Source organism: Chelonia mydas, chromosome 24 (assembly GCF_015237465.2).
Source record: "Chelonia mydas isolate rCheMyd1 chromosome 24, rCheMyd1.pri.v2, whole genome shotgun sequence".
Taxonomy (NCBI): Eukaryota; Metazoa; Chordata; order Testudines; family Cheloniidae; genus Chelonia; species Chelonia mydas.
In genome coordinates, this window is record NC_051264.2 from 8297052 (window position 1) to 8320309 (window position 23258).

At 54.8% G+C, this 23258-nt stretch overlaps 2 protein-coding genes across 2 annotated transcripts in view; both read left to right on the forward strand.

The window, feature by feature from the left end:
- The window catches only part of RORC (RAR related orphan receptor C), an 87307-nt gene extending 75592 nt beyond the window's left edge, over nucleotides 1-11715 (forward strand). The window contains exon 12 of the transcript XR_006287364.1: nucleotides 11702-11715. The gene's annotated coding sequence lies outside the window, so the exon portion shown is untranslated. The remainder of the gene's footprint in view (nucleotides 1-11701) is intronic.
- Nucleotides 651-18923, forward strand: LINGO4 (leucine rich repeat and Ig domain containing 4). The gene is made up of 3 exons (XM_007068111.4): nucleotides 651-845; nucleotides 13819-13951; nucleotides 16152-18923. The coding sequence occupies exon 3, from the start codon at nucleotides 16164-16166 to the stop codon at nucleotides 17973-17975; it is 1812 nt and encodes a 603-aa protein (XP_007068173.2). The 5' UTR covers nucleotides 651-845; nucleotides 13819-13951; nucleotides 16152-16163; the 3' UTR covers nucleotides 17976-18923.
- Nucleotides 18924-23258: the final 4335 nt, after the last annotated feature.

Below are 23258 nucleotides of genomic sequence, written 5' to 3' on the forward strand. Positions count from 1 at the left end.
GAGCCCCCTCCTGCAGCCCAAACCCCTCCTCCCCAGCCCCACTCCATAGCCAGCACCCCCAGCCAGAGCCCTCACCTCCCCCCCTGCACTCTGCCCCAGCCCCCTGAAAATGAGTGAGTAAATGAGGGTGGGGGAGAGTGAACAACCGAGGGAGGGGGGAATGGAGTGAGCAGGGGTGGGGGCTCGGGGAAGAGGCAGGACAGGGGGCTGGGCAAGGGTGTTCGGTTTTGTGCGATTAGAAAGTTGGCAACCCAACCAATAAGGGCAAAAAAAAGGGGGCGGGGGGAAAGTCTACTCCCAGGACTGCAGGCTGGGAACTTGCTGCTTTATTTAACTGCACCACAACAGAGAGTTGCGGGGAGAGGGGATTGGGGGAATCCTTATGCAACTAACCAAACAGGAACTAAGTGGGTGTGTGTGGAGCATGCCTCCCACCCATAATACTCTGCGTAACCCAGTGAACCCTTGATGACCTTACCTACAGAAGTCAATGAGAGTGGTGGGTTCTCTGCCCTGTGCATGCTGCAGGCAAGCCCCAGAGCAGCAGGCCCGTTGCAGCCTCCCTCCCTGTCCCTCCTTCCGTTTTTTGGCACCCTTTCCATTGATATAGGGGCAGGGGCGGGGGCTGATCTCTGTCTGAGTGAGTTTCTGTATGAAGAAATCTTCCCTGCAGGCAGCAGCCATGAGACAAGCGAGCTCGCCTGGCGTGGCACATTGCCTGGGAAAAGTGAGAGCCACGTGGTTGAAAGGCAGCAGCAGAGCAAAGCAGGGATAAGACACCCGCTGACGACTGTCATCATGCAACCCAGAAGCATCCTCGCTCCTGCAGGCACCAGATGCTCCAGGTAAGAGGCTGCCGGGTGCCCTCTGCTACCGGTTCGTGATGGACAGAGGCTTGAAGGCGCTGCGTTCTGAGCCGCCCCGAGCTGACCCTGCTAGCAATGGGAGGAAGGCAACTGATTTGCAAAACGGTTCTTTCGCCTCCTGGTCGGGTTTTGCCTTGGGAATGGGGGCAGCAGCATGTCGCTGCGAAGCCTACGGTGGCAGGGCGTGGGGGTGGGTTCGGGGGTGTCCTTCTCTCTGGAAAAGCCCAGACTTTGGGGAGATTGGTCCTTGGAGCGGATGGCCCGATCCTGCGAGATGCTGAGTACCGCAGATCTCAGGGAAGACTTGGTAAAGGGACTACTAAGTAGGGTTGCTAGGTGTCCGTTTTTCGACCGGAATGCCCAGTCGAAAAGGGACGCTGGCAGCTCCGGTCAGTAGCGCTGACCGGACTGTTAAAAGTCCGGTTGGGGCAGAGATGGCAGGCTCCCTACCCGGCACCACACGGCTCCCAGAAGCAACCGGCATGTCTCTCCGGCTCCTAGGTGGAGGCACGGAGGGGTCGGGGGAAGGGGGGATACTTGCATTGCAAGATCCCTTGCAGAGCCAAAAAGACTGGTATCAGTCAGAGCATCGCTGAAAATTATGGAGAGGGTTAGAAAACACAGAACCCAGCTTGTTCCATGACCTGGGACCCACCTGTCACCGGCATGTCAGACTCAGAGATCACAGCCGTCCCTTCTGAAAAACATCAGTGAGTGGAACTCCAATGGCTTAGGAGAGAGATGCCGGCCGGGTCAATATTTTGTAGAAATTGAGATCCTGAAATGGGGCAGCTTGCCATGAGGAAAAGCGATGCAATCTTGTTCCTTCAATGCAGCTGGTTCATTTCACTCGTGCAGCCCGATTTTTCAATTCTGCCCTTTCCGGTCCAGCTTTTCCAACACAAAAGGGCTTACCTTAAAACAGAGAGCAGACGCTGGTTCCAGTTGCCTGTCGCCAAACTGCATGCTGGCTAAATTCTCCCGGGAGGCTTGGTCGATGTTTTCGTCTGGCGCTTTGCAGACTGATCACTTTTTCAATACGTTTTTAATATCCAGGGCAAGGATGTTATCAAGTTCGACCTGAGTTAAAATGCTTAGCAGCAACTCTGCAAAGAATGGGTTGTTTTGCCTGCTACAGTATAGCACAGAGACTTCACAAACACTTCCATGTGCTACTGCTTTTAATCAAATGCCTTTCCGGATGAGAAGCCGGGTGATTTTTCTTTAGCCTCTTGTTAATCAATCTTTTTCTTTTTTGTAAGGGCACAGGCTAAGACCGTGTGTGAATATCCTAATTTCTAATGCACATTTCTGAGCTAAATGTCATTGCCGGCTGGAAGAATATATAAGTCTTTAGTGTTAATCCAGAGGATGATAAACCTAACACATTGGGATAGACCCTCAATCTTTGCAAACCAGCACGGCTCCACTCACCTACTAGTCTGACTTGCCAGTGTACCTCAGCTGAGGGGCTGGCTCGGCGGGTTTTAAAAATAACCGGCATTTACATGTTGATCAGCCACAAATTCAGCTGTGCAGAAGGAAAGGCGGGTGCATTGAGTTAAGATATTTGGTTCTGATGTGTTAAATAAACCCAGTTATCTCCTACAGCCTCATCCAATTGATTTGAACCAGACTATTCATGGAGTAAGGTGTGAGTAAGGATGGGTAGGGCCATCGAGTCCAGTGCCCTGTCTCTAACGCTGGCCAGCACCAGCTGCTATCAGCCGTGCCTTAGAGATTGGCTTAAGCTCTGAAGCACAAGGGGTAATATCTCTGCCAAAGGGATTGTTAGCAATAACTACACTAACCCTGGATCTTCTAGTTATCCATATCAATGTCCAGTCCCTCTGTGTATCTTGCTAAGTTCTTGGCTTCAGCCACTTCCTGTGGCGGTGAGTTCCACAGGCTTGTCACACATTGGGTGAAAAGATCTTTCCTTCTTTTCATTTCATTAGGCATCCCCTTGTCCCTGCATTGGGACACAGAGAGACCAAAATCTGGGCAGCTGGAGGGTAACTAGTGTCCGGAAATCTTCAACGGGGCAGAGATCTGTGGGAGCGCTACAAGTCTTTGGCCACGGGGCCCTTTAAAGGAGTTCAGCCAGTTTCTCTGGGCGCTGCCGCAGCTTGTTGAGGGCTGAGTGCAAATAACAAGGTGTTAGCTGGTTTCAAGGCAAAGCCAGGAACTGTCATATGGAGAGCGGCATCATAAAAAGCAGCAAACTCGCTTCGCTTGGGCTATAATTAGCACCGATCAAACTTCATGATGTAAATGCAGCGTCGTGCCAAGGTTGGCTATTTAAAGCAGTCGCTAATGTGCAATCCTGTCTCGGTCAATAATCCTTGGTGGCTCTGTGCTGTCCCTGGATTTCTGGGAGAAATGCGTCCCTCTCGTGCGCTGTCATAAACTGCAGGTCGCCAGTTCCAGGGGGTCATTTCCCAGCTGGCTCCTTCTGCTGGGATCTGGGACCCCCCCGGAGATGAAAAGGATGCATTAGTGGTTAGGGCGCTAGCTAAGGTCTTCGGAGAACCAGGTACAATTCCTAGCTCTGCTACAGGTTTCCGGGGTGACCTTGAGCAAGTCACTTCGGGCCAGATTCACACAGGGGACTTCCGTCTCCGTGCATTGCATGGGGAGAGTTAGGCGCCGAGGAAAGGCATCCCCAGGCACTGGGGAACTGCATAAGCTAGGAAGCAGTGCAAAGCAGAGGTATGGGGGGCGGAGGAGCTGTGAGAATACGCAACAGCCCCGTGGTTAGGGGTACACCTTTAGCATGTAGGAGACGCTGGGTCCAAGCCCCTGCTCCAAATCAGACGGAGCAGAGATCTGAAGCTGAATTCCTCCACCAGCTCGGGGGGAGAGACATGTCTCATTGTCTGATCGCCCCCCTCAGTGGTTTGTGTTCGGGCGAGGGGTGCCCAGCGCTCGCCGACTGGATCGCGCCCCGCAGGGCAGACAGGTGGGGAATCGCCTCATTTGAAAATCACCCCGGGGGCTGAGCAGTTCGTTAGTTGAGGGGCGGGGTCAGGACTCGGCTTGGCCCAGGCCTGACTGAAGAAATCTTGGGGAGAGGGGACCCCCGCTCTAGCAATGAACGGGTTAATGGGGGCCTGAGAGGCCGGTTCTGCTCCCTGGCTGCACCAGGAGGCTGGGGAAGGGGCTGAGCCGGGGAGAAGCAGCAGGGACCAGGAGGTGCTGCAGGGAAGGAATTCCACAATCCCTTTCTCGGCCTTGGAGGGCGCACAGGCTGGCCGGGGAGCTGGCCGGGCCCTCCAGGATCTGGGCTTCCAGTGGGCTTCATTGAGGGTCAGGCCGAAGGTCAAGCCCCAGGAGGGCAGTAGCTGCGTTAAGTTTGTACTTCGGGGGTTCCCAAGGGGAGCCCTGTGGGTTCTGGCCCGGAGAGAAGGGTGAACCTAGAGAGGCTGTGGGAGAGGCCAGCTGACAGGCTACGGCAGGGAGGCAGCAGCAGGGGGTCTGACGGGGCAGACATCAGCTGCCGGTTATAGAGTCCCTGGTCCGGACCCCAGTATAGAGCCTGGGCTGGGCTTCCCCCACCAGCCGCTGGGGAAGGTGGCGTGAGGCCTGTGAGCAGGGGATAAGGACGGCGGAAAACCCAGAGGGAAGGGCTGTGAGGCCCGTGGGACCGAGGAGCAGAACTCAGGTTGTTGCATCTTTCTCTTGGGCTTCCTGGACCCCCAAAAGGGGTGGCACCAAACCGTGACCTGGCCGGTGGGCTGAGTCACCAGATGGGACCTCTGCAGCGCTGGAGCAGCCATTGCCAGGGGGTGCTCGAGAGGACAGCGCTGCTATGCTAAGCCCAGCCACGAGGGGGCGCACAAGTCAGATCGTCTACAGGCACGTACGAAGTTAAGCCACAGTGAGGAGCGTGTCGGTGATGCCTAAATCCCTTTGTGTATCTGGCCCGCCTGTGCTCTGTGCCTCAGTTTCCCCATCTGTACAATGGGGATAACAGCACCTCCCAACCTCACAGGGGTGCATGAGGATAAATACAACAAAGACGGCGAGGCACTCGGATACTACAGTGAGGGGGGCCAGATAAGGGCCTTCGACTAGCCTCCGCGGGAATTATTGGATCAAACACTTACTGCTCCTGCTTAATGAGCGAACATCTTGGAACTGTAGTGACCGGGTCAGTCGGAGGAGGCAGTTTGCTCTAGCGGCACCAGGCCGGGCGCGGTTTGAGAATTCCCATCGGTTGGGACGAGGCGGTGGCTGCTGAGGGCTGGCTCAGGGGGTGGTACGGCTGCGATGCCGATACTAAATAACAAAGCCTCATTCACATCGCACCGGCCACCCCTGGGTGGCCGACTGGCCAGATTCAAAAGGCCAGCCGGCAGGGGGCGGCTTTCCAACCCCGCGGCTGGACCGACCATTCAGACAACAGTTGTGTTATGGCAGGAGGATCGTACAGCCCCGGGGAGCTGCTGGCATGGACGCAGTGCGTCAGATCCTCTTGTGTGAGACAGAGGCGGGTATTTGAGGGGTGTTCCCGAAGTTCTGGGAAATGAAAGAACATTAATAACCTTCCAGAACTTGTGAAGTCACTATTGGCAACTCAGTGACTGGCCGAGAGGTGCTAATTATAAGTGATATCGACACAGGCGAGCTGTTGAGCGGTCTTCCAATGACGTAATGTATCTTATGGTATTTTAATGAGGGAGGCAAGGTTGTAGGGTCAGGATTCCTGGGTTCTTTTCCCCAGCTTTGCTCTTCAAACAATGGTGAGTCGTTCTTAATGGGTTGAAATGTGCCCTGTCTGTAAAACGGGGTGAATGAGACCCCCTGTGCAGGGGGATCTGTGAGGGTCTGAGGATCCCCAGCTGTAAGATCAGACCCTTGGACGTTAACGAGGTGACTGGGTGAGGAGTGGGAGAGTCTGGGATACAGAGTTCAGATCCTGACTCTAGCCTCGTTCCGTTATTAATTCTAATTAATTTGAGCGTATCTAATTAATTGACTAATTCCATCCTTAAACAGTCACTCCTGTTTCTGAGTGAATGTGTTGCGTGGGACTGTCGGTGGAGAAGGAGTAAAGCTGTAGGAACGCCACTGACTTGGTGGGAATCACCCTGAATTGATACCTGACAGGACTGACCCTTCCCCAGCTTCTTGCTTATTTTCCCATTCAAATACCCCTAGTGACAAAAAACTAGTTAACTGGGGTAGGCCGTACCTTCTGGCTCCTCCAGAAAACACCCCCATGTGAAGGGGGGGGGGGTAGCTCAGTGGTTTGAGCATTGGCCTGCTAAACCCAGGGTTGTGAGTTCAATCCTTGAGGGGGCCATTTAGGGATCTGGGGCAAAAATTGGGGATTGGTCCTGCTTTGAGCAGGGGGTTGGACTAGATGACCTCCTAAGGTCCCTTCCAACTCTGATATTCTATGATCTGCCCTTTTAAGATACAGGCTGTGGCTTGGAGCCAAAACAGGCTGGACTGGGCTATATGAACAAGCAGCTGAACAAGAGAGAGGACTATGGAACCCGTGCTGACTTCAGGGACTGGGCTCTGGCTCAGACCAGACACAAAGACTTTGTGGACTTTAAGCTTGGGAGCTCTGCACCAGAATCCTGAGCTAAGGCCCTGCCCTGAGATCGTAAAGAGGACGTACTTACTTTGTTAGGTTTCAGAGTAGCAGCCATGTTAGTCTGTATTTGCGAAAAGAAAAGGAGGACTTGTGGCACCTTAGAGACTAACCAATTTATTTGAGCATAAGCTTTCGTGAGCTACAGCTCACTTCATCGGATGCAGTCAGTGGAAAATGCATCCGATGAAGTGAGCTGTAGCTCACGAAAGCTTATGCTCAAATTGGTTAGTCTCTAAGGTGCCACAAGTCCTCCTGTTCTTATTTTGTTAGTTTGTTTTGGCTTCCCCTTGCCTGGATCCTTTACTTATTGACGACCCAGATGGCAGGAATAATGTGCAGTACCTCATCTGGCCACAAGGGGGGGGTGTACGTGGCACATGCCATGAGTTGCACAATGTTCTGAGGTTTGATAGCCCCAGCTCCTGGAGCTGTGATTTTTGGGAGCTTTTATTTAAACTTTTTTTAAAAGCAAGTTTCCAGCCCCCTGACTAGGGAGAAAAGCTTGAACACCTGCCCCCAAAAGGCCCACGAAGCAGACCGCAAATCAAAAGCATTCGACATTTATTAAAAAAAAAACAAAAACAACTCGTGCTTTTTGAGCCACTCTTTCCACAGTATGCATCCGATGAAGTGAGCTGTAGCTCACGAAAGCTTATGCTCAAATAAATTGGTTTGTCTCTAAGGTGCCACAAGTCCTCCTTTTCTTTTGATTTTGTTTAAGGGCCTGATTCATGCTTTCTGAATACGGCGGGTGGCAATAGTGGGGTTTTCAGTGGGACCCCATGTGACGAAGCGGGACTGTTCTTAATGTTTCCTCTGAATATTGTGGGGGTGCCTCAGTTTCCCCTATGCAGTTCTTAAGTATTTAGGTGGTGGGATAAGGGTGTATGATCCTTGCAGAGCCCTAGAGGGCAGGTGTGTGCAGGGGTCTGGACACAGAGAATGCCCAACACCCTGTTTCCTGGCAACTGATGGCCTGGGCCCTTCCCCCTGCCAGGTGAGAGCTAAAGGGTTAGAGAACAAAGGAATCAGGTGACCTCCTGGCCCGGAAAGGGACAAAGCCCAGAGGAGGGGGGGGCTGGAGAGAGTTTCAGTTTGGGGCTGGCTGGGGACATGGAGTGAAGTGCAGATGTGGTTGTCTGGCTCACTGCCCCTCAAAATGGACCCGGCTGAGGGGTCCTGTTCTCTGCACCTACAAGCTCTATTTTAGAGCATATTCCTGTCGTCTAATAAACCTTCTGTTTTACTGGCTGGCTGAGAGTCACATCTGACTGCGGAGCTGGGGGGCAGGACCCTCTGGCTTCCCCAGGACCCAGCCTGGGCGGACTCGCTGTGGGAAGCGCACGGAGGGGCAGAGGATGCTGAATGCTCCGAGGTCAGACCCAGGAAGGTGGAAGTTGTGTGAGCTGTGTGTCCTGAAGACAGCCTGCTCACAGAAAGGAGACTTCCCCATAGTCCTGACTGGCTTCATAGGGAGCAGTTCCAGAGCATCACCCGGGGACTCCGTGACACCCCAACATGTCCATCTATCAGCTTCTCTGGTATTGTAGTATAGTGCTCATCAAGGGGTTAATGGGGTTATTCAGAGAATTATGGGTTGGGGCCATATTCATAAATCCCCAGAACTTCTAAGGCATGACTGCCCCCAGGCAAAGCTCAGTGTACATGGGATCAGACTAGGGTCACCAGATAGCAAGTCGGAAAGATCAGGACCGGGGGAGGGAATAAAGTGGGGGAGGGGGTAATAGGGTCCTATATAAGGCAAAGCCCCTAATAATCGGGACAGTTTTGATAACATCGGGATATCTGCTCAGCCTAGATCAGACAGGGAGTAGTTATTTGATAGGGAAGGGGTATCTTTCTACTAGGCGACAATCAGGAGTTGTATTAGATGACTGGAGCGGCTATGTAAAATCAGGTGGGTGGGGGCGGTACTCTTTCCAGGCTCCACCCACTAAATAAGCTCCACCCATACAAGTCACCAAAATGAGACCCCACTCATAACAGAGTCTATGCAGATATTCAAAATATGGTTGTGTTGCCACCGACCAGGCTGGGCTTGGCTCATGCTTGGTGGGGCTTGACAGTGTCTCCTTGGGCCCAGCTCCTCCCATGTTGGGGGGGGGAAATAAGTGGTGGCCCCTCCTGCACCTTACCCAATTGGGGCACAAAACGAGACGCCGCGCACACTAGATGGTCCCGATCTATGTCCCTCGCCCTGCTCTCACGCCAGGAATGGAAGGGCTGACTGGGCTGATGTTTAAATTCTCATCACTGGGCATCACAGTTTGCTCCTCCCCGAGGTGACCAGGGCAATTCAGACCTCGCCGAGGGATTGTCCCAAGTTCCCCGCAGACCATCGGTGAACCTCCAAAAAAGCGAACAAAGCGTTTCTTCCCAGTCGTGCCTGACCTCTTAAAAAATGAAAGCGGAGACTCTGGAGAACAAGGCTGTGGGCTCAGAGCGGTGGTGGGAGGGTGAATGGGTGCGTGCCAGCCGTTCCTGAGCGCTGGATAAGGTCCGTGAAAGCTAAAGGTTACCTGGATTGATTCAGAGCGCAGGAGGTCTTTGCAGAGCTCTCGTTACTCAAGATGAAATCCAAGGTGGAGCACCACTCCGGACATGCTGACGCCCACAAATAGGACCACAGCATTGCAGGGCCTTCGTCACAGAGATGAATTCCACCCTCCCCTTGAAGAAGGCTCCTTGCCTGGGTAAGGCAAACAGAGGTTCACCATAGACCCCTGCAGTGTTATCCTGGGCACCTGGATTAGCCCAGACCAGGCATGAGCAGCCGCACGGCAAAGCCCTGCCCAAGTTACTGTGTCCTCCCCGGTGCTGCGTTCCCCTGTGGACTTCTGGGGGTGCATCCCATGGTGCTTTGGGCTGCTCTGAGTGGAGCTGCCCTGTGATTCTTCCCTGGTCAATTGGGGGAGAACTTGTCTGTGCTTCTAGGCACACGGAGGGCAATTGTGGGGAGGCACAGGAGGGCTGTAACCTGCATCCTCACTGCCAAGGGAGCAGGGTCCCAGCCCAAGTGAAAGGGGGACCCGAGCTCTAATTTATAGCCCCGGCCAGGCCAGCTAGCCTGGGGTTGGAAGCACCAAACTTGGGGGAGATGGTTTTGTGTGTGGACAGGAGAGGGGGGAAGGGCACCGCCCGACTTAGCCTCCAGCGAAGACGTATCATGAACGCCTCACACACCCCTCACCAGCCAGGCTCTCACCCCGCTGAGTCAATGGAGAGCGAGCAGCTCTCTATCCTTCATTTATGGTTTTAAACACCAGCAGCAAATGGGCTCCGCCTGGCAGGTCAGCCCCACGTCGATACTGGCGGTGCGGCTTAAACCCACTGCTGGGCAAATTCTCTCTGTTCCCAACCCAAGAGGTAGCTCAGCGACATGGGTGCAAAGCCTAATGGAGGGCAGAATCAGGCCCGTTGCGGAATCCCCGGGCAGAATCGGGCCCATTGCAGAATCCCCGGGCAGAGTCGGCCCGCTGGGTCTAAGCCAGTACCAAGTTCTCATTTCTTCCTTTGCGCTGCAGTTTCTGCCCCCGTCCGCCCCTCACCCGCTTTTCTCTTTGGCCAACACACCTGCATTAGCCTGATTAAAGCTCCCTCTGCTCAGATCTCTGAATCTAATCACCATCCATCTGCCTCCTGGGGCTACTTAGGAGTTGGCAGCTCTGAGCTTGGACACTCGGGCTGTGTTTTTACTGAAAAAGGCCTTTTAAAAAAACACTAATTAAACCTGTGTTGCCAGCACAAAATGATCCCTGGGCCAGATCGTGTTTGCAGCGGTTGTTCTCAGCCCGTCAGCACTGGCCTTCCCTGTGGCAAAACGAGTAGGCGAGAAATTGACGGCTTCTCTTGGGGGGGTTTCGACTGGAAAATCTCTTCCGTTCTGTACACTTGGTCTACACTTAGAATTTACAGCAGCACAGGTGTGTCGGGCAGGGATGTGAAATAGTCACCTGCTACGGTGACACCCTGTGCCGGTGTAGACACAACTATACCCACACAAAACGGCTTCGGTCGGCCTAGTTAATGTCGTTCAGGGAGGTAGTGTTCCTACGCCGGCAGAAAAACTCCCTCTGTCGGTGCACGCTGCATTTATACACTGGGAGGCTATGTGGGCATGCGCTGCGTAGGACAGATGTAGCTTAAGCGTCCTTCCCCCAGGGTTGGGTGGGTTTGTCGTACCTTGGGAGTTAATTGCTAAGAAAAGATGCAGGATCTCTCTCACTTAGCCTTCACCCCCTCCTGTTGCTCCATCGCCAGTTTCCTCTGCGCCACTGAGTTAGCTGCCGTAAGGGATAATAATTCCCCAGGGTTTCTTTCCCCCTGAAGGATCCAAAATAGCTTTGCAAACGATGACCAAATCCTGCAGTCCTTACTTAGGCAATTCTACCATTCAAGTCTCCGGAAGTTTTGTCCAAGAATAAAAATGCACTTTGCCTGGCACCAAAATGCAGTCTGTTCTGGGGTGGAACACGGCAGCACACAACAATGCAACATATTTTATTTGTCACACACACATATATATATTTCTTTATCCTAAAACCAAGGAGAGACACTGTCCCATTCCTACCGTCTGTACAATCTAAACTCAACTTGACACCACAACAAGTGAGGATTGGAAAGAGACTGAGACTAGATCGGAATAAAGCCCCCGCCAGCGTTCTCAGCAGACAGAATGGGCAAGCATTTGGCCACGACATCAGGAGAGATGCCCTTTCTCTTCCAGCAGCTGCAGTTCGAGGGCATTGTCGTTGCTCCATGGCTGGAAGACTTCACCAGCATTGAGTGGAACTCGGATCCCGTTGCAAAGGGGATTCTGTACGTGGAAATTGGATTGGTAGAAGATTATTGAGCCCTGGGAATCTAAGAGAACTGAACATAGTGTTTTTTAAAGGGAGGCCGCCTCTGCTCTCTGAGAACATCTTGTGGAGAGATGCTAAACTCCAGCCAAGCTGTACAGGGGATTTGCAGTCCTTGTTCCTCTCTGAAAATAGGGGACAAAACTGACACCTTTCAATTATGCCTACAGCCCAGTCCTGCTCCTCTGGTGTGCCAGGATCTACCCGGAGTAGCCCTGCTGGAGTGACTCTGAGTTTACACCAGCGTCACGGAGGTCAGGATCTGTCTCTGTCCTCTAGCCGGTAAAGAAAGACAACATTAGGAAGCGCCATGCGTGCCAGACCTCATTTCACCAATGACATCCTAGTCGAGTAGGGAAAGGCAACAGCTCCCATTCCAATGAATTCTTGTCCTCCCACCCCTTCCAAGCCTCCCCCCCACCTCTATGATGAATGTTCTCCCCCTTTTCAATCATCCCTTGCTTTGATGGCTGCGTTTTAATGCATGTGCTGGCAAGATGCCACAGGGGCACTCAAAGGAGATTGCTTTCCTTGGCCTGACTTGAGAGCCACAGCGTCCCGGCCTTTGCAAACAGAGAATTGCCAGCCGGCAGGCTAGGAGGAAGCCAGCCAGGCCTCTGGGTTGGAGATGCGACTATCTCTTAGCTCTCGTACAAGCGTGAGCACATAACTACCGTCTCCGCATTGCCCTGGCCACTGTTAGACAAGGAGCGCTAAAATCTAGCTTCCAGCCTGAATAATAGTGCCCTGCCTAGAGAGCAGAGGTTCCCAAATGTGGGGCGCGCTCCCCTAGGGGGGCACGGAGCGGAGGAATGTTCGCGGGGGGGGTGGGGGGGCATGGCAGGATCCAGGCCAGCCCCAGCCCCATGGGAGGTGGGGAGGGAGCACCACCCAGCCCTGCTCTGCTCCCAGCTCTGCTCCGGCCCTGCTCACAAGCCACGGCTCCCGGCCCATGCCCATACCCACCCCCGACTGTGGCCCAGCTGCGGCTCCGTTCTCGGCCCTGGCCCTGCTCCCGCTCCCAGTCTCACCCCCAGTTGAGGCCCCAGCCTCGGCCCCCTTGCCCCTGTCTGCATTCCCCTCCCCCCGGAGCTGGGGCCCTGCTCCCAGCCCTGGCTTTGGGAGGTGAGGGGAGGCTGGATAGAGGTAAGGGGCGGGGCGTGACCCTGAAAAGTTTGGGGACCACTGCTATAGACGGTCTCCTTCTCCTGCCTGTCAGGCTGTTGCTGCGTGCTGTTATAGGCTGCCGTACCTCACCCCAGAAGAGGCTGCTTGTCAGCAGGTCTAGGTACACTTCTAACGTGCTTTGTGGAAGGTGCTAGCAGAGGGCAAAGTGGCTGGGAAGTATCGGCAGAAGGGGAGGCAGTTGCTTGGGATGGCCCAGGGGAGGAAGAGTAACGGGATGAAGTTAGGGAGAGGTAAATTTAAGCTGAATAGCCAGGAAGATGAAGATATGGGTTAGGGAGGCAATCATCCCCTGGGGGCCAGTGGTAGATACAGCTGGTGAATATACCATGGGGCAGAGAATGGGCACTAGGCACCATGACCTGGCATTAGAGCGAAATCAGGGTCTTGTGTCTAACCCGCCAAGCGACCAGCCAAGAGATTTGAGTTCCCTTCCCAGCTCCGCTACAGATCCCAAGTGTGACCTTGGACAAGTCATTTAGTCTCTCTGAGCCTCAACTTTTTGTTTTCTTACAGTCCCCCCATTTCCTTCACTCTTGGCCTGTCTTGTCTGTTCGGACAGCAAGTGCCAGGGGCAGGGACTGTCCCTCCCTGTGGCAGTGCAGCGCCTAGCACAATGGGGTCTGGATCTCAGTTGGGTTCTCTGATCACAGGGGAAGACAGGATGTTTCAGGGGATAGAGCACTGGACTGGGACTCAGGAGACCTGTGTTTGAGTCTCAGCTCTGCCACTGGGGGACCGTGGGCAAGTCCCTTAACCTCTCTGTGCCTCAGTTTCCCCATCAGTACAATGGGGATAATGATACTGACCTCCTTTGTAACACACTTGGCGATCTAGGGGGGAAGAGCTAGGTCGTACTGTTATCCCCATGTACAGAGGGGGGCACGGAGGCTAAGTGACTTGTGCAAGGTCACACAGGCGGTCGGTGGCAGAGCAGGGAGATGAACCCACATCTCCACAGGCCTAGGCTTGGGCTCTAACCACTGGGCCATGCTGCCTCTGTAGTAGCTGTGTTTCTGCAATGCACCCTCCTGCTTGCGGCTATGGTAGCAGCCCTTAAAGCCTGGGGTTTTTAAGGCTGCAGCATCAGATCCCTGCCTGCTTTGTTTCCAGGGGCTCAGCCTCCCGGGGCGCAGGTGACAAACACTCACAGGGGCCTGAGCGTATCTTTGCCCCCGTCCTACAGAACCAGCCAGTTCCCTTGCAGATAGTTCTTACTGACGGGCGTCTCCATCGGTGGGGTGACAAGTCACCGACCATTTTGATTCTCTCTCCCCAGTGGGCCATGACCTGTGAGAAGGACAGCGTGGCCAGCGGGAGCCCTGGGGAAGCGGGGGAGTCAAACCGGAATCTCTTTGCTGCGATCTGAGCTGGCCGTGCACACAGACACCCCGCCAGGGTCATGATTAAAGGTAAGGTGTCTTCCCGGAGCACACCGGATGGTGGCTGGAAAGGCGGGTTGGAATTAAATGACAAAAGCTGCCCATCTCTGGGAAATGGCATGCAACGTGGCAGGGGCATGTGTCTGACGCGCTGGGCTGGCATGGGAGAGACCTGGGTTCAAGTCTGCACTCTTGCACAGCTGCCTGGTGGCACCTAACCTTGCTGTGAAGGGCTGGGAGAAAGCCAGCTACCAGCTGGAGGAGACCCTTTGCCACGCCCAGCAGCCAAACCCCCTGCCATGGGAATGGGGTGTGTGCGCTGGGACAGAGCATCCCTCTCAATGCTGTGGATAGAAACCCCTTGTTCAGGGCTTAATGCCAACCCTTTGTTGGGGAAGGGGAGGGGGCAGATTATCCCGGCACTACAGGGTTTGTTGCACCGCCCTGTGGCAGACACTAGATGGGGCACTGGTCCAAGAGAGGCTATTTCTGCATTCCCCCAGGAGCAGCAGTGCCCCTGGTCGAGGGCCACGTCCGAGAGAGGGGCAGGGTTTTTCGCCCATCTGGGAAAAGCGAGTGCCCGGTTTTTCATTCCCACCAGATCCAGGCACAGGCTAGCAACAGCTCTAATCCCTGGGGGCATCTCCACGGCAGCAGCAGGGGTAACTTCCAGCTTGGGCAGACATTCCAGCCCAGTTCCCCGGCCCTCCCAGCTGGGATTCAGTCTCAGGTCACTCACTTGCCCGACAAGATCCCATGTAGCCTTGGCCAAAAATGAAAGAAGCTGGATCACCGGTCCCTGGAGACAGCTCCCTCCCTGGGATCAGACAGATACGGCTCCGCACCATCGAAAGGCATCTTGCGGCAAGTGACGAGGATGGGTGATGGCGGCCTCTTTGCCAACACCGGGTCCTTTCACGATGCTTGGTACGACACCGACAGTGGATAAAACCCATCAGTAAGGCTAAGATTTTGTCACAGATATTTTTAGTAAAAGTCACGGACAGGTTACGGTCAATAAAGAAAATTTCACGGACGCCCGTGACCTGTCTGTGACTTTTTCTAAAAATATGCATGACAACATGAGGAGCTGCGGGGTCCCCAGGGTGGCTGGGCAGCTGCGGGGGCCCTGGCTCGGAGCTGCAGGGTCCCCCCGCCCGCAGAAGCTGGGAGCTGCGGGGGTACCTGGCTGCATTTAAAAAAACCACTGGCAGCGGGGACCCTGCAGCTCCTGACTGCCACGGGATGAAGTCACGGAGGTCCCTGGAAGTCACGGATTCTTTGACTTCTGCGACCTCTGGGACTAAATCGTAGCCTCCCCCATCAGTGCTGCAGGAATTTATGCTCTGAAGCCTTCCAAACTTGTCGAACGGCAGCTGTGGAGAACATGGTTTTCTACCCCTTGGGCATTCGTTAGAGGGGAACTTGCATTTTAATAAATCATTCGAGGCTGGAAAAGTTCCCGGCACCGACCTCTGCTTTAAAAATAATACATCATATCCCAGGGCCACTGAATTTCAGTGCTGAGCGAGATCCATTGTCCTTCACCTGCAATGCTAACTGGGACTTCCAACATGGCGGGGGGGGGGGGGGGGGGGGGGGGGAGGATAAAATACAGCCTTGGGTGTGCATGTCAGCACGGAGAGGCATTTAAATCACATTGATAGTGCCAGCTCTGCTGTGGGTTAGCTGACATTCTCCAGAAGACAAAGGTTTTATCAGCGGTGGTGCGATCCAGCGGGTGGAAGGCCGGACAGAGACTCAGGAACCTGGGTTCTAGTCCTGGCTTCTGCTACTGATGTGCTGCGTGACCTTCGACAAGTCCCTTTCTCCTCCTGGGCCCACGGGGGACTCTCCTCCTTTAAGTGTTTCTGAGGTCAACGGATTGCAAGCGTATCAGGTGCTGTGGAGGAATTGTGAGTTTAGGCGCATCCTTGCAGGGAGAGAGAGTCAAACGCCGACCCTCTCCTGCTACCAGGTCAGGAGGCAAATTGGGGCCCAGATTTGGTCCTTGGGAGATAGCACAGTGACTTGCCCTGGCCAGACGCCATGGTGATGGTGAAAAAACAAAGAGCCAGCCCTGCACCAGTGTTAGGTTCAAGACGCTGTGCTGTCTGGCTCTTAGATAGATGGGCCTGCTGCATGGCTCTCCCAAGGCACCCGTGGCCAGCTGCTGTCTAGGTGTAGATCTGCTTTGGTTCTCTAACTATGGGATGTTCTTGTTTTGCAGGAAGCAGGTAAGATGGTGGCTGGGCCTTTCCTAGACTCTCCCTTCTCTTGGGCTTGTTGGCATCCCCTGTTCTTCCTTGCCCTGGAGGCCCTCCTGACAGGATCCAGCTGGAGCTGCCCTTCCAGGTGCCACTGCTCTTCCCAGGACAGGTCTGTCTTCTGCAACCGCCGGCGCCTGACCACCGTGCCGGGCGGGATCCCCCCAGAGTCTGAGCTCCTGGACCTGAGCAAGAACCGGATCAGGACCTTGCACCAGGGCATGTTCTCCCGCCTGCAGCCCTTGAAGGAGCTGGACCTGAGCGAGAACATCATCTCCAACATCGAGCCTGGAGCCTTTAACAGCCTGCAGAAGCTGATGACCCTGCGGCTGAAGAGTAACCAGCTGAAAATCGTCCCGCCTGGAATCTTCACCGGCCTCCCTAACCTCACCATCCTTGACATCAGCGAGAACAAGATCGTCATCTTCCTGGACCACTCCTTCAAAGACCTGTTCAACCTTAGGAAGCTGGAGGCCGGGGACAACCACCTGGTCTTCATCTCACCGGAAGCCTTCAGCGGGCTCCTCCGTCTGCAGCAGCTCACCCTGGAGAAGTGCAACTTGACGGGCGTGCCCCAGCTCGCCCTCTCCCAGCTTCCCCACCTGGTGGAGCTCCGGTTCAAGGTGCTCAACATCAGTGTCCTCCACAACTACTCCTTCCGGAGGCTGCACCGTTTGAACGTGCTGGAGATCGACCGCTGGCCTTTCCTGGCGACGCTGGAGCCCCGCAGCCTCTCGGGACTGAACTTGACCTCCTTGTCCATCACCAAGTGCAACCTCAGCGCCGTTCCTTACGAGGCGTTCAGGCATTTGGTTTATCTCCGGTACCTGGATCTCTCCCACAACCCCATCTCGGTGATCCATGGGAAGAGGCTGAGCGACCTTTCGCGCCTTCAGGAATTCCACCTCTCCGGAGGCAAGCTGGCCACCATCGCCACCAGTGCCTTCCAAGGACTCAACTACTTCCGGCTGCTCAATGTCTCTGGTAACGCCCTGAGGACCTTGGAAGAAGGGGTCTTCCACTCGGTGGGGAACCTAGAAATCCTGCGGTTAGACAGGAACCCCCTGGCCTGTGACTGCCGGCTCCTATGGATTATCCGAAGGCGACGCAGGCTTAACTTCGGAGGGCAGCAGCCCGCCTGCGCGAGCCCCACAACGGTCAAAGGGAAAGTCTTCAAGGACTTCTCCGACGTCCTCCTGCCCAGTCACTTCACCTGCAGGAAGTCTAAGATCCCAGACAAGACCCCTCAGCAGGTGAGTGTGGAAGAGGGGGGCAAAGCAACCTTGAGCTGCAAGGGCGAAGGGGATCCACATCCAACCGTCTACTGGGTCTCGCCTCATAACATCCGCCTGGACTCCAACCACAAGGGGCGGATGAGGGTCTTTGCAGATGGCACCTTGGAGGTCGACTATGCCCTAGCCCAGGACAGCGGCACCTACCACTGCGTTGCCAGCAACGTAGCAGGGAACGACACTTTGCTGGCGCACCTTCTCGTGAGCAAGCCCTCCGCCCAGTTGGGCAACGACTCCTTCCTGTTCTCCAACCGCTCGGAGGCCTTCCAGACGTCCCTCATCGACGTGGGCACGCTGGTGGGAGTCTTGGCCATGGGCATCCTGCCATTCCTCAGCTCGGTCACCGTCTGCTTCATCTTCATCTTCTTCTGGAGCAAGAGCAAAGGGAAGGTCAAGCATCACGCCACCTTCGAGTTCATCCCTCATTATCCCCATGCGGCCTGGAACAAGCCGCGCAGCAGTGGCGGTGGCAAGTTTGCCACGAAACTCATGTGATGGGGGGGCCATTTTCTCACCTCAGGCCCCCATAGCTTTGTAAACCGGGAAACGAAAAATGCAGAGAACTTACAAAAGTGGTTCATCTTTGTGAGCTGCCGATGCCAGCACCACGCTCCACCTGTGTAGCAGCGCGGGGGGCCGGGGAGTCTTGTGGTCAGCATGAAGCAGAGATCGTTTATAGTTGACCTTTTTGGCCGACTCTCAGGGACCTGGCAATGATCCTGGTGCAGGTTTGGTGTAAAGATAACATGTTAAGGCAGAAGCTAGAGACTATGGACTTGGTGGCGTGGGGAGTTGGGCCTGGACTATGAAGCCTTTCATCTCTAGGTCCCTGGTTCTAACCCCGCCTAGGTTGGCAGGGGCTGGAGAGGTGGGGACCTCTGGGGAATGAGGTTAGTGGGGCGTGGTGAAGTTCCCAGGGGGCAGCTGTCACATCTCAATAACTGGATGAGCCATGGTCCTTACTCCAGGAAGCGGTCAGGTTTGAGGTGTGTTGGCTGGGAAGCATGGGGGGAAAATGTAAATGTCCCAGAGCTGTGGAGAGAGGATGTGTCCTAAAGCAGCGAGGTAAAGAAGGAAGGATCTTGTGGGACATTGTAAAATCATGGCTCCTTCCCCTGGAGTAGAACAGCTCTCACAACATGGCAGAAAATAATAGAACTGTCCGAGCGGGGCAATTTATCAGGGGTTTTGGCAGTTCTGCTATAAAATGATGGGGGTAAACTGGGGAGGGTTAATAATTGGAAGCGTCTTTGCCAGGCCTGGAGTCATCTTTGTCCCTGAAATCACCCAGATCCTTAATGGGCTCCCAGAGGGGAGACAAAATGTTCATCTTTCCCCTCTTCCCGCGACCCTTTTACAACCTCTCAATCTGCAGTGAATTATTCATGTCAGGCAAAAACCAAGCGTGCTGCTAAATGCAATCTATTAAAACCACTGTGGTTGAAAGTCTTGTCTAATGCTTAACCAGATCGTCAAGAGCAATACATAACACTCCGCACTTCTATAGCAACCGCGAGCCAAAGAGCTCAAAGCCCATCACAGTCATTACGGGGTTACACCTCATGACAACCCGTTGACGCAGGTAAATAGCACAATCCCCATGCTACAGATGGGGAAACCGAGGCACGGAGCAGGGCGGCGTTGTGTCCTTTGCTCTTTATGCTACAACACTATGAACAAGCTACCCAGGCAGAGCTGGGGCCTAAATAACCGCGTTCAGTCACTATACAGGAATGGGCCAGGCCTAGTTACACAGAGCAGGTGGCTCTGGCTGGTTTCCGAAAGCTTCTCAGAACATAGTACACTGTGAGTGCCACTAGAGGGCTCACAAGCTATAGTATTAACACCTAATTGGGGAAACTGAGGCACTGAGAGGGGACATGATTTGCCTTGAGATCACACAGTGGAGCTGGGAATAGACTAGACCATGCAGCCTCCAGGAATTCTGACGTGCATCTCTGCTCTAAACACTAGAGTCTGTTTCTCAAATGTGGCCACCGTGGCTGCATGCGGCCACCAGGGTCTTGTCTTGCGGCCACGGCCTCCTGGGCTGTGACTTGGGGGAGGAATCTAGCAGCCCCTCCGACTCCCTGTTGCTCCCGGATGCACTGCCTTGGTGTTGACTGCTGGGGCCGCCAGCAGGGGTTGGACCCTGCCCTCCTCTGGAGACACCTGGGGTACAATGCTGGAGGAGAAGGCAGCCAGTGAATTTCCCACCTTCCCGGGGCACTGGGGCTTAAGCTTTGGGCTACAGCAATGGGGTGGCGGGGCAGCAGACTCTGCCCGGGGGCCTCGGGCTCTGGCTGTGCAGTGGCAGGGTCCAGGCTCCAGCTGCAGGGCTTTGGGCTCCTGCCTCCCCTGACCCCCCATCCAGGGCTGAGTAAGTCTGCTATGAAAAGTGATACTTGTATGTTAGTTAATATCACTTTTCACAACAGACTTACTAGATAGCACCAAATAAATTACGACAAGTTGGCCGTGTATATATGCATATTTATTTGTTTTTGCTAAAGCTAATTAAGTATTTTAGGGGAAAGTGTGGGGGCGGCCACCAGCAAGAGTTGGTGGCCACACTCTGAGGCCACCAAAAAAATTGTCCTGAGAACCCCTGCACTAGACAACCCTCCCCAAGATACATGGGCCAGGGAATAATTTATATTCCCCACCAACTTTACCAGGTGGCCTCCCTGTAACTCCAGACCTGGCCTCACAGCCTAGGGAACCAGGGCTGACACAAAGACGCAGGAATTGAACTTTCATTCCTTTGCCCTGGGTTTTGTTGGAATCATTTCCAAAGATATTGGCTCGTAGCAGCTAAAGCGCCGGCGTCTCTGCTACACGATGGCCGCTTTGCCCTAGAGCCCCACGTACGACCGCGTTCTCTGCAGGGCTGCGCAGCCAGGTCAAGAGCATCCCTCCTTGGGCAAACAGCACCTGCGTTGCAATGGCAGATCTCCAGGCCCCCTGGCACAATCCGAGCCGGGGATGTTTATGGTCCGTCTGTCCCTTCCAAATCGCTTTCCCTCCTTGGTGCAGTAAACCGAAACCGCTCCAGGAATCCAGGGGGCAAAGGAATTTCGGGCATGGACGATATTTTTGTGGCAAGTTACCGGGCACGACGCTGGGAGCCACGCTCGCTCAGGGGTGGCGTTCAGGGTCCCTCGAGGGGCAGCACTGGTCACACAGCGAGGTTGATGAGTCAGCTCCTGGACTTGCGCTAAAGGGGTCTATTTTAGCAGACAGCCCAGGTTTGATCCCTCCTGCCTACAACTAGCCCAGTGCTTTGCATGAGCAATGTGGGTCCTGAAGGAGTCCCGTAGTCCCCCCGGTCCCGGGGCTAGGTGCTGTATGCACACGGTCCCTTTCTCCTCCTGGTAGCCCAGCTACAAGCCACAGGCTTGGTCCATCACGCTGCTCCTGGCCCTCGGCCCGGCTTGTGAAACGCGTGCATCTCCTGAGTCATTTTTCCTCAACTGCAGTTTTCCGCTACCTCCTTGGAGAAGTTGGAGCCTGGCTGGGGCCCCCTGGGGGATTTTGTCCCCTGCATTTTATACCGGCTTGGCCGAGATTTGAATTTAGCCCTAATTGCATCCCAGGAGAATTCTGTCACTTGTGTGCTTGGGTGGGAGGCTAATTGTCTAAGGGGGAAATTGACTCCCGGGCCTGGGTGCCAGCACACAGCAGAAGCCCTCAGACCATGATTCTCAGTTGCTCCATTCCCACACCAGGGACAGGGATGAAAGGCCGGGAGTGGGGAGAGGAGGCACGACGGTAGCTGTGAACTTTAAGCCATCTTTCTGCTCCCTGTATCCTGGAGCTGTGCCCTGCCCGATCCCTGGGGTCAGTTAGAGCAGCCTCAGGGCTGCTCTAACATACGCTGCTTCCCTGCGGGGGCATACAACACAGAGAATAGCCACAGCCCAGAGCACTCCAGCTCCCCCTCTGACATGCTCCCTGCACCAGGGATGGAGGCCAGCTTGGCTCACTGGACATGTCTGCAAACAGCCCTCATCCTCCAGCTTGAAACTCCCCAGCTGGATTCTCTCTCTTCAGCAGGCCCAAATCCACAAGCCCTTGGACTGGGGACAGGGTGTTCAGAGGCGGAGTGTGACGACTGTTCTTGGCCGTCTCTCAGGAGCTCAAGGCTTGTCAGAGGTGTTAACCCTCTCCACACTCCCCCTGCGAGGGGAAAACTGAGGCACAGAGATTTGCTTCCAAGTTATACTGTAAGTCATTCAAACTGGGCTAGAGCACAGGACATGCCCGAGTCCCAGGCCCTGCTTTAATCTCTACCCCTCTTCCACAGCTGGGAATTGAACCCAGGAGTCCTGACTCCCAGTCCCCCCTGCTCTGACCACTAGGCCCAACTCCCCTCCCAGAGCTGGGAATTGAACCTGGGAATCTTGATTTGCCTTCCTCCTCCCTGCTCTCACCTCTGCCCCCCAATATGCTGTAGCAGCCATACCCAGCCCAGGAACAATTGGGCTGATTCCCTCAGGGCCTGCATTGTTCCCAGCATTTCCCTGGGGCAGGCTGGGGTGCAGAGTGCGAGAGGGGGCTGGGGGCTCAGGGCAGGGGGTTGGGGTGCAGAGTGCGAGAGGGGGCTCAGGCCCCCTCCCCCAGGGGCCACAGGGACGTGGTGCCGGCCGCTTCCGGGAGCGGCGCGGGGCCAGGGCAGACAGGGAACTTGTATTAGCCCCACTTCACCACAGGGCTGGCAATTCCGCAGGCCGGATCCAAAGCCCTGACGGGCCGGATCCAGCCCACGGGCCGTAGTAGGCCAAGGACTCGGAAAGCCAGTTTTAACCCCGATATATTTAATTAGCTCGCTGAAAATGCATTGAAGAGCGCCATACAGTCCGCGTGTTATTCTCTGCACCATGCAATGGGAAAAGGTTTTGCGTGCATCTCAGCAAAGCACAATTCGCGCTATCGAGCAAAGGGTCGATCGTTTCTTCCCTCTACTCCCACTCCCCCCACCCCATGGGCTTCCTGACAATCAGTTAGAACCTTTGCTGCTCAGTACCAGGCCAGGACGCCGGGGTTCTCTTTCCAACACTGCCATGTGATTTGTGACCTGGAACCGCTCTGCAGGCCTCAGTTTCCCTGCCTCTACAACAGGAGGTGGGTGGGTCTCATTCCTCCAGGTGGGGCTGCGAGGCCGCCTTGTTAGCAAAAATCTTGGCTGACAAGGGGCTGGAGGGATTTTAGGGTTTGCTATTCTTTAGTCTTCCCGGTCATTTTCTGTCCCCGGCGTTACAGCCAGGCAGGACAAATCAGCGCAAATGAAAAGAGGAAGCTGTTTCTTGAGCCTCAGCCTAAAATCCAAGACCCAAGCAGTGATCTGGAACTTGCAGAAGGAGAGAGATGCCAGGGTACCCGTGTGATGGCATGACGCTGCAAAACACAGATCTCTCATAAGGGCAGGGTGCGCAGGCTGTCAGACGAGGGAGCCCATGTTCACAAACGGCCCAGGCTGCAGGGAATAAACGAGAAATAGCGGAGGGAGCCTGGGCTGGGCTTAGAGAAGAAATCAGGACTGGAGGGAGTTGGGGGGAGAGTCAGCCCCGTGGGAAGGGCGCAAACTGTCAGCGGAAGAGATGCTGCTGCCCAGGGTTTAAACACTGAACAATTCCCGAGCCAAGTGTTGGTTCCCCAGAAATCAAAGCAGGGTGAGGAATGGACTAACTACGGATCGCACAGTGAGTCAGTGCTGGGGCTGGGAATAGCACCCAGGAGTCCCAGCTCCCATTCTCCCCCCTCGCTGCAACCACTAGA

Excerpts from the sequence above, each read along its gene's own strand:
- LINGO4 (XM_007068111.4), top strand. The coding sequence starts at position 16,164 with ATGGTGGCTGGGCCTTTCCTAGACTCTCCCTTCTCTTGGGCTTGTTGG.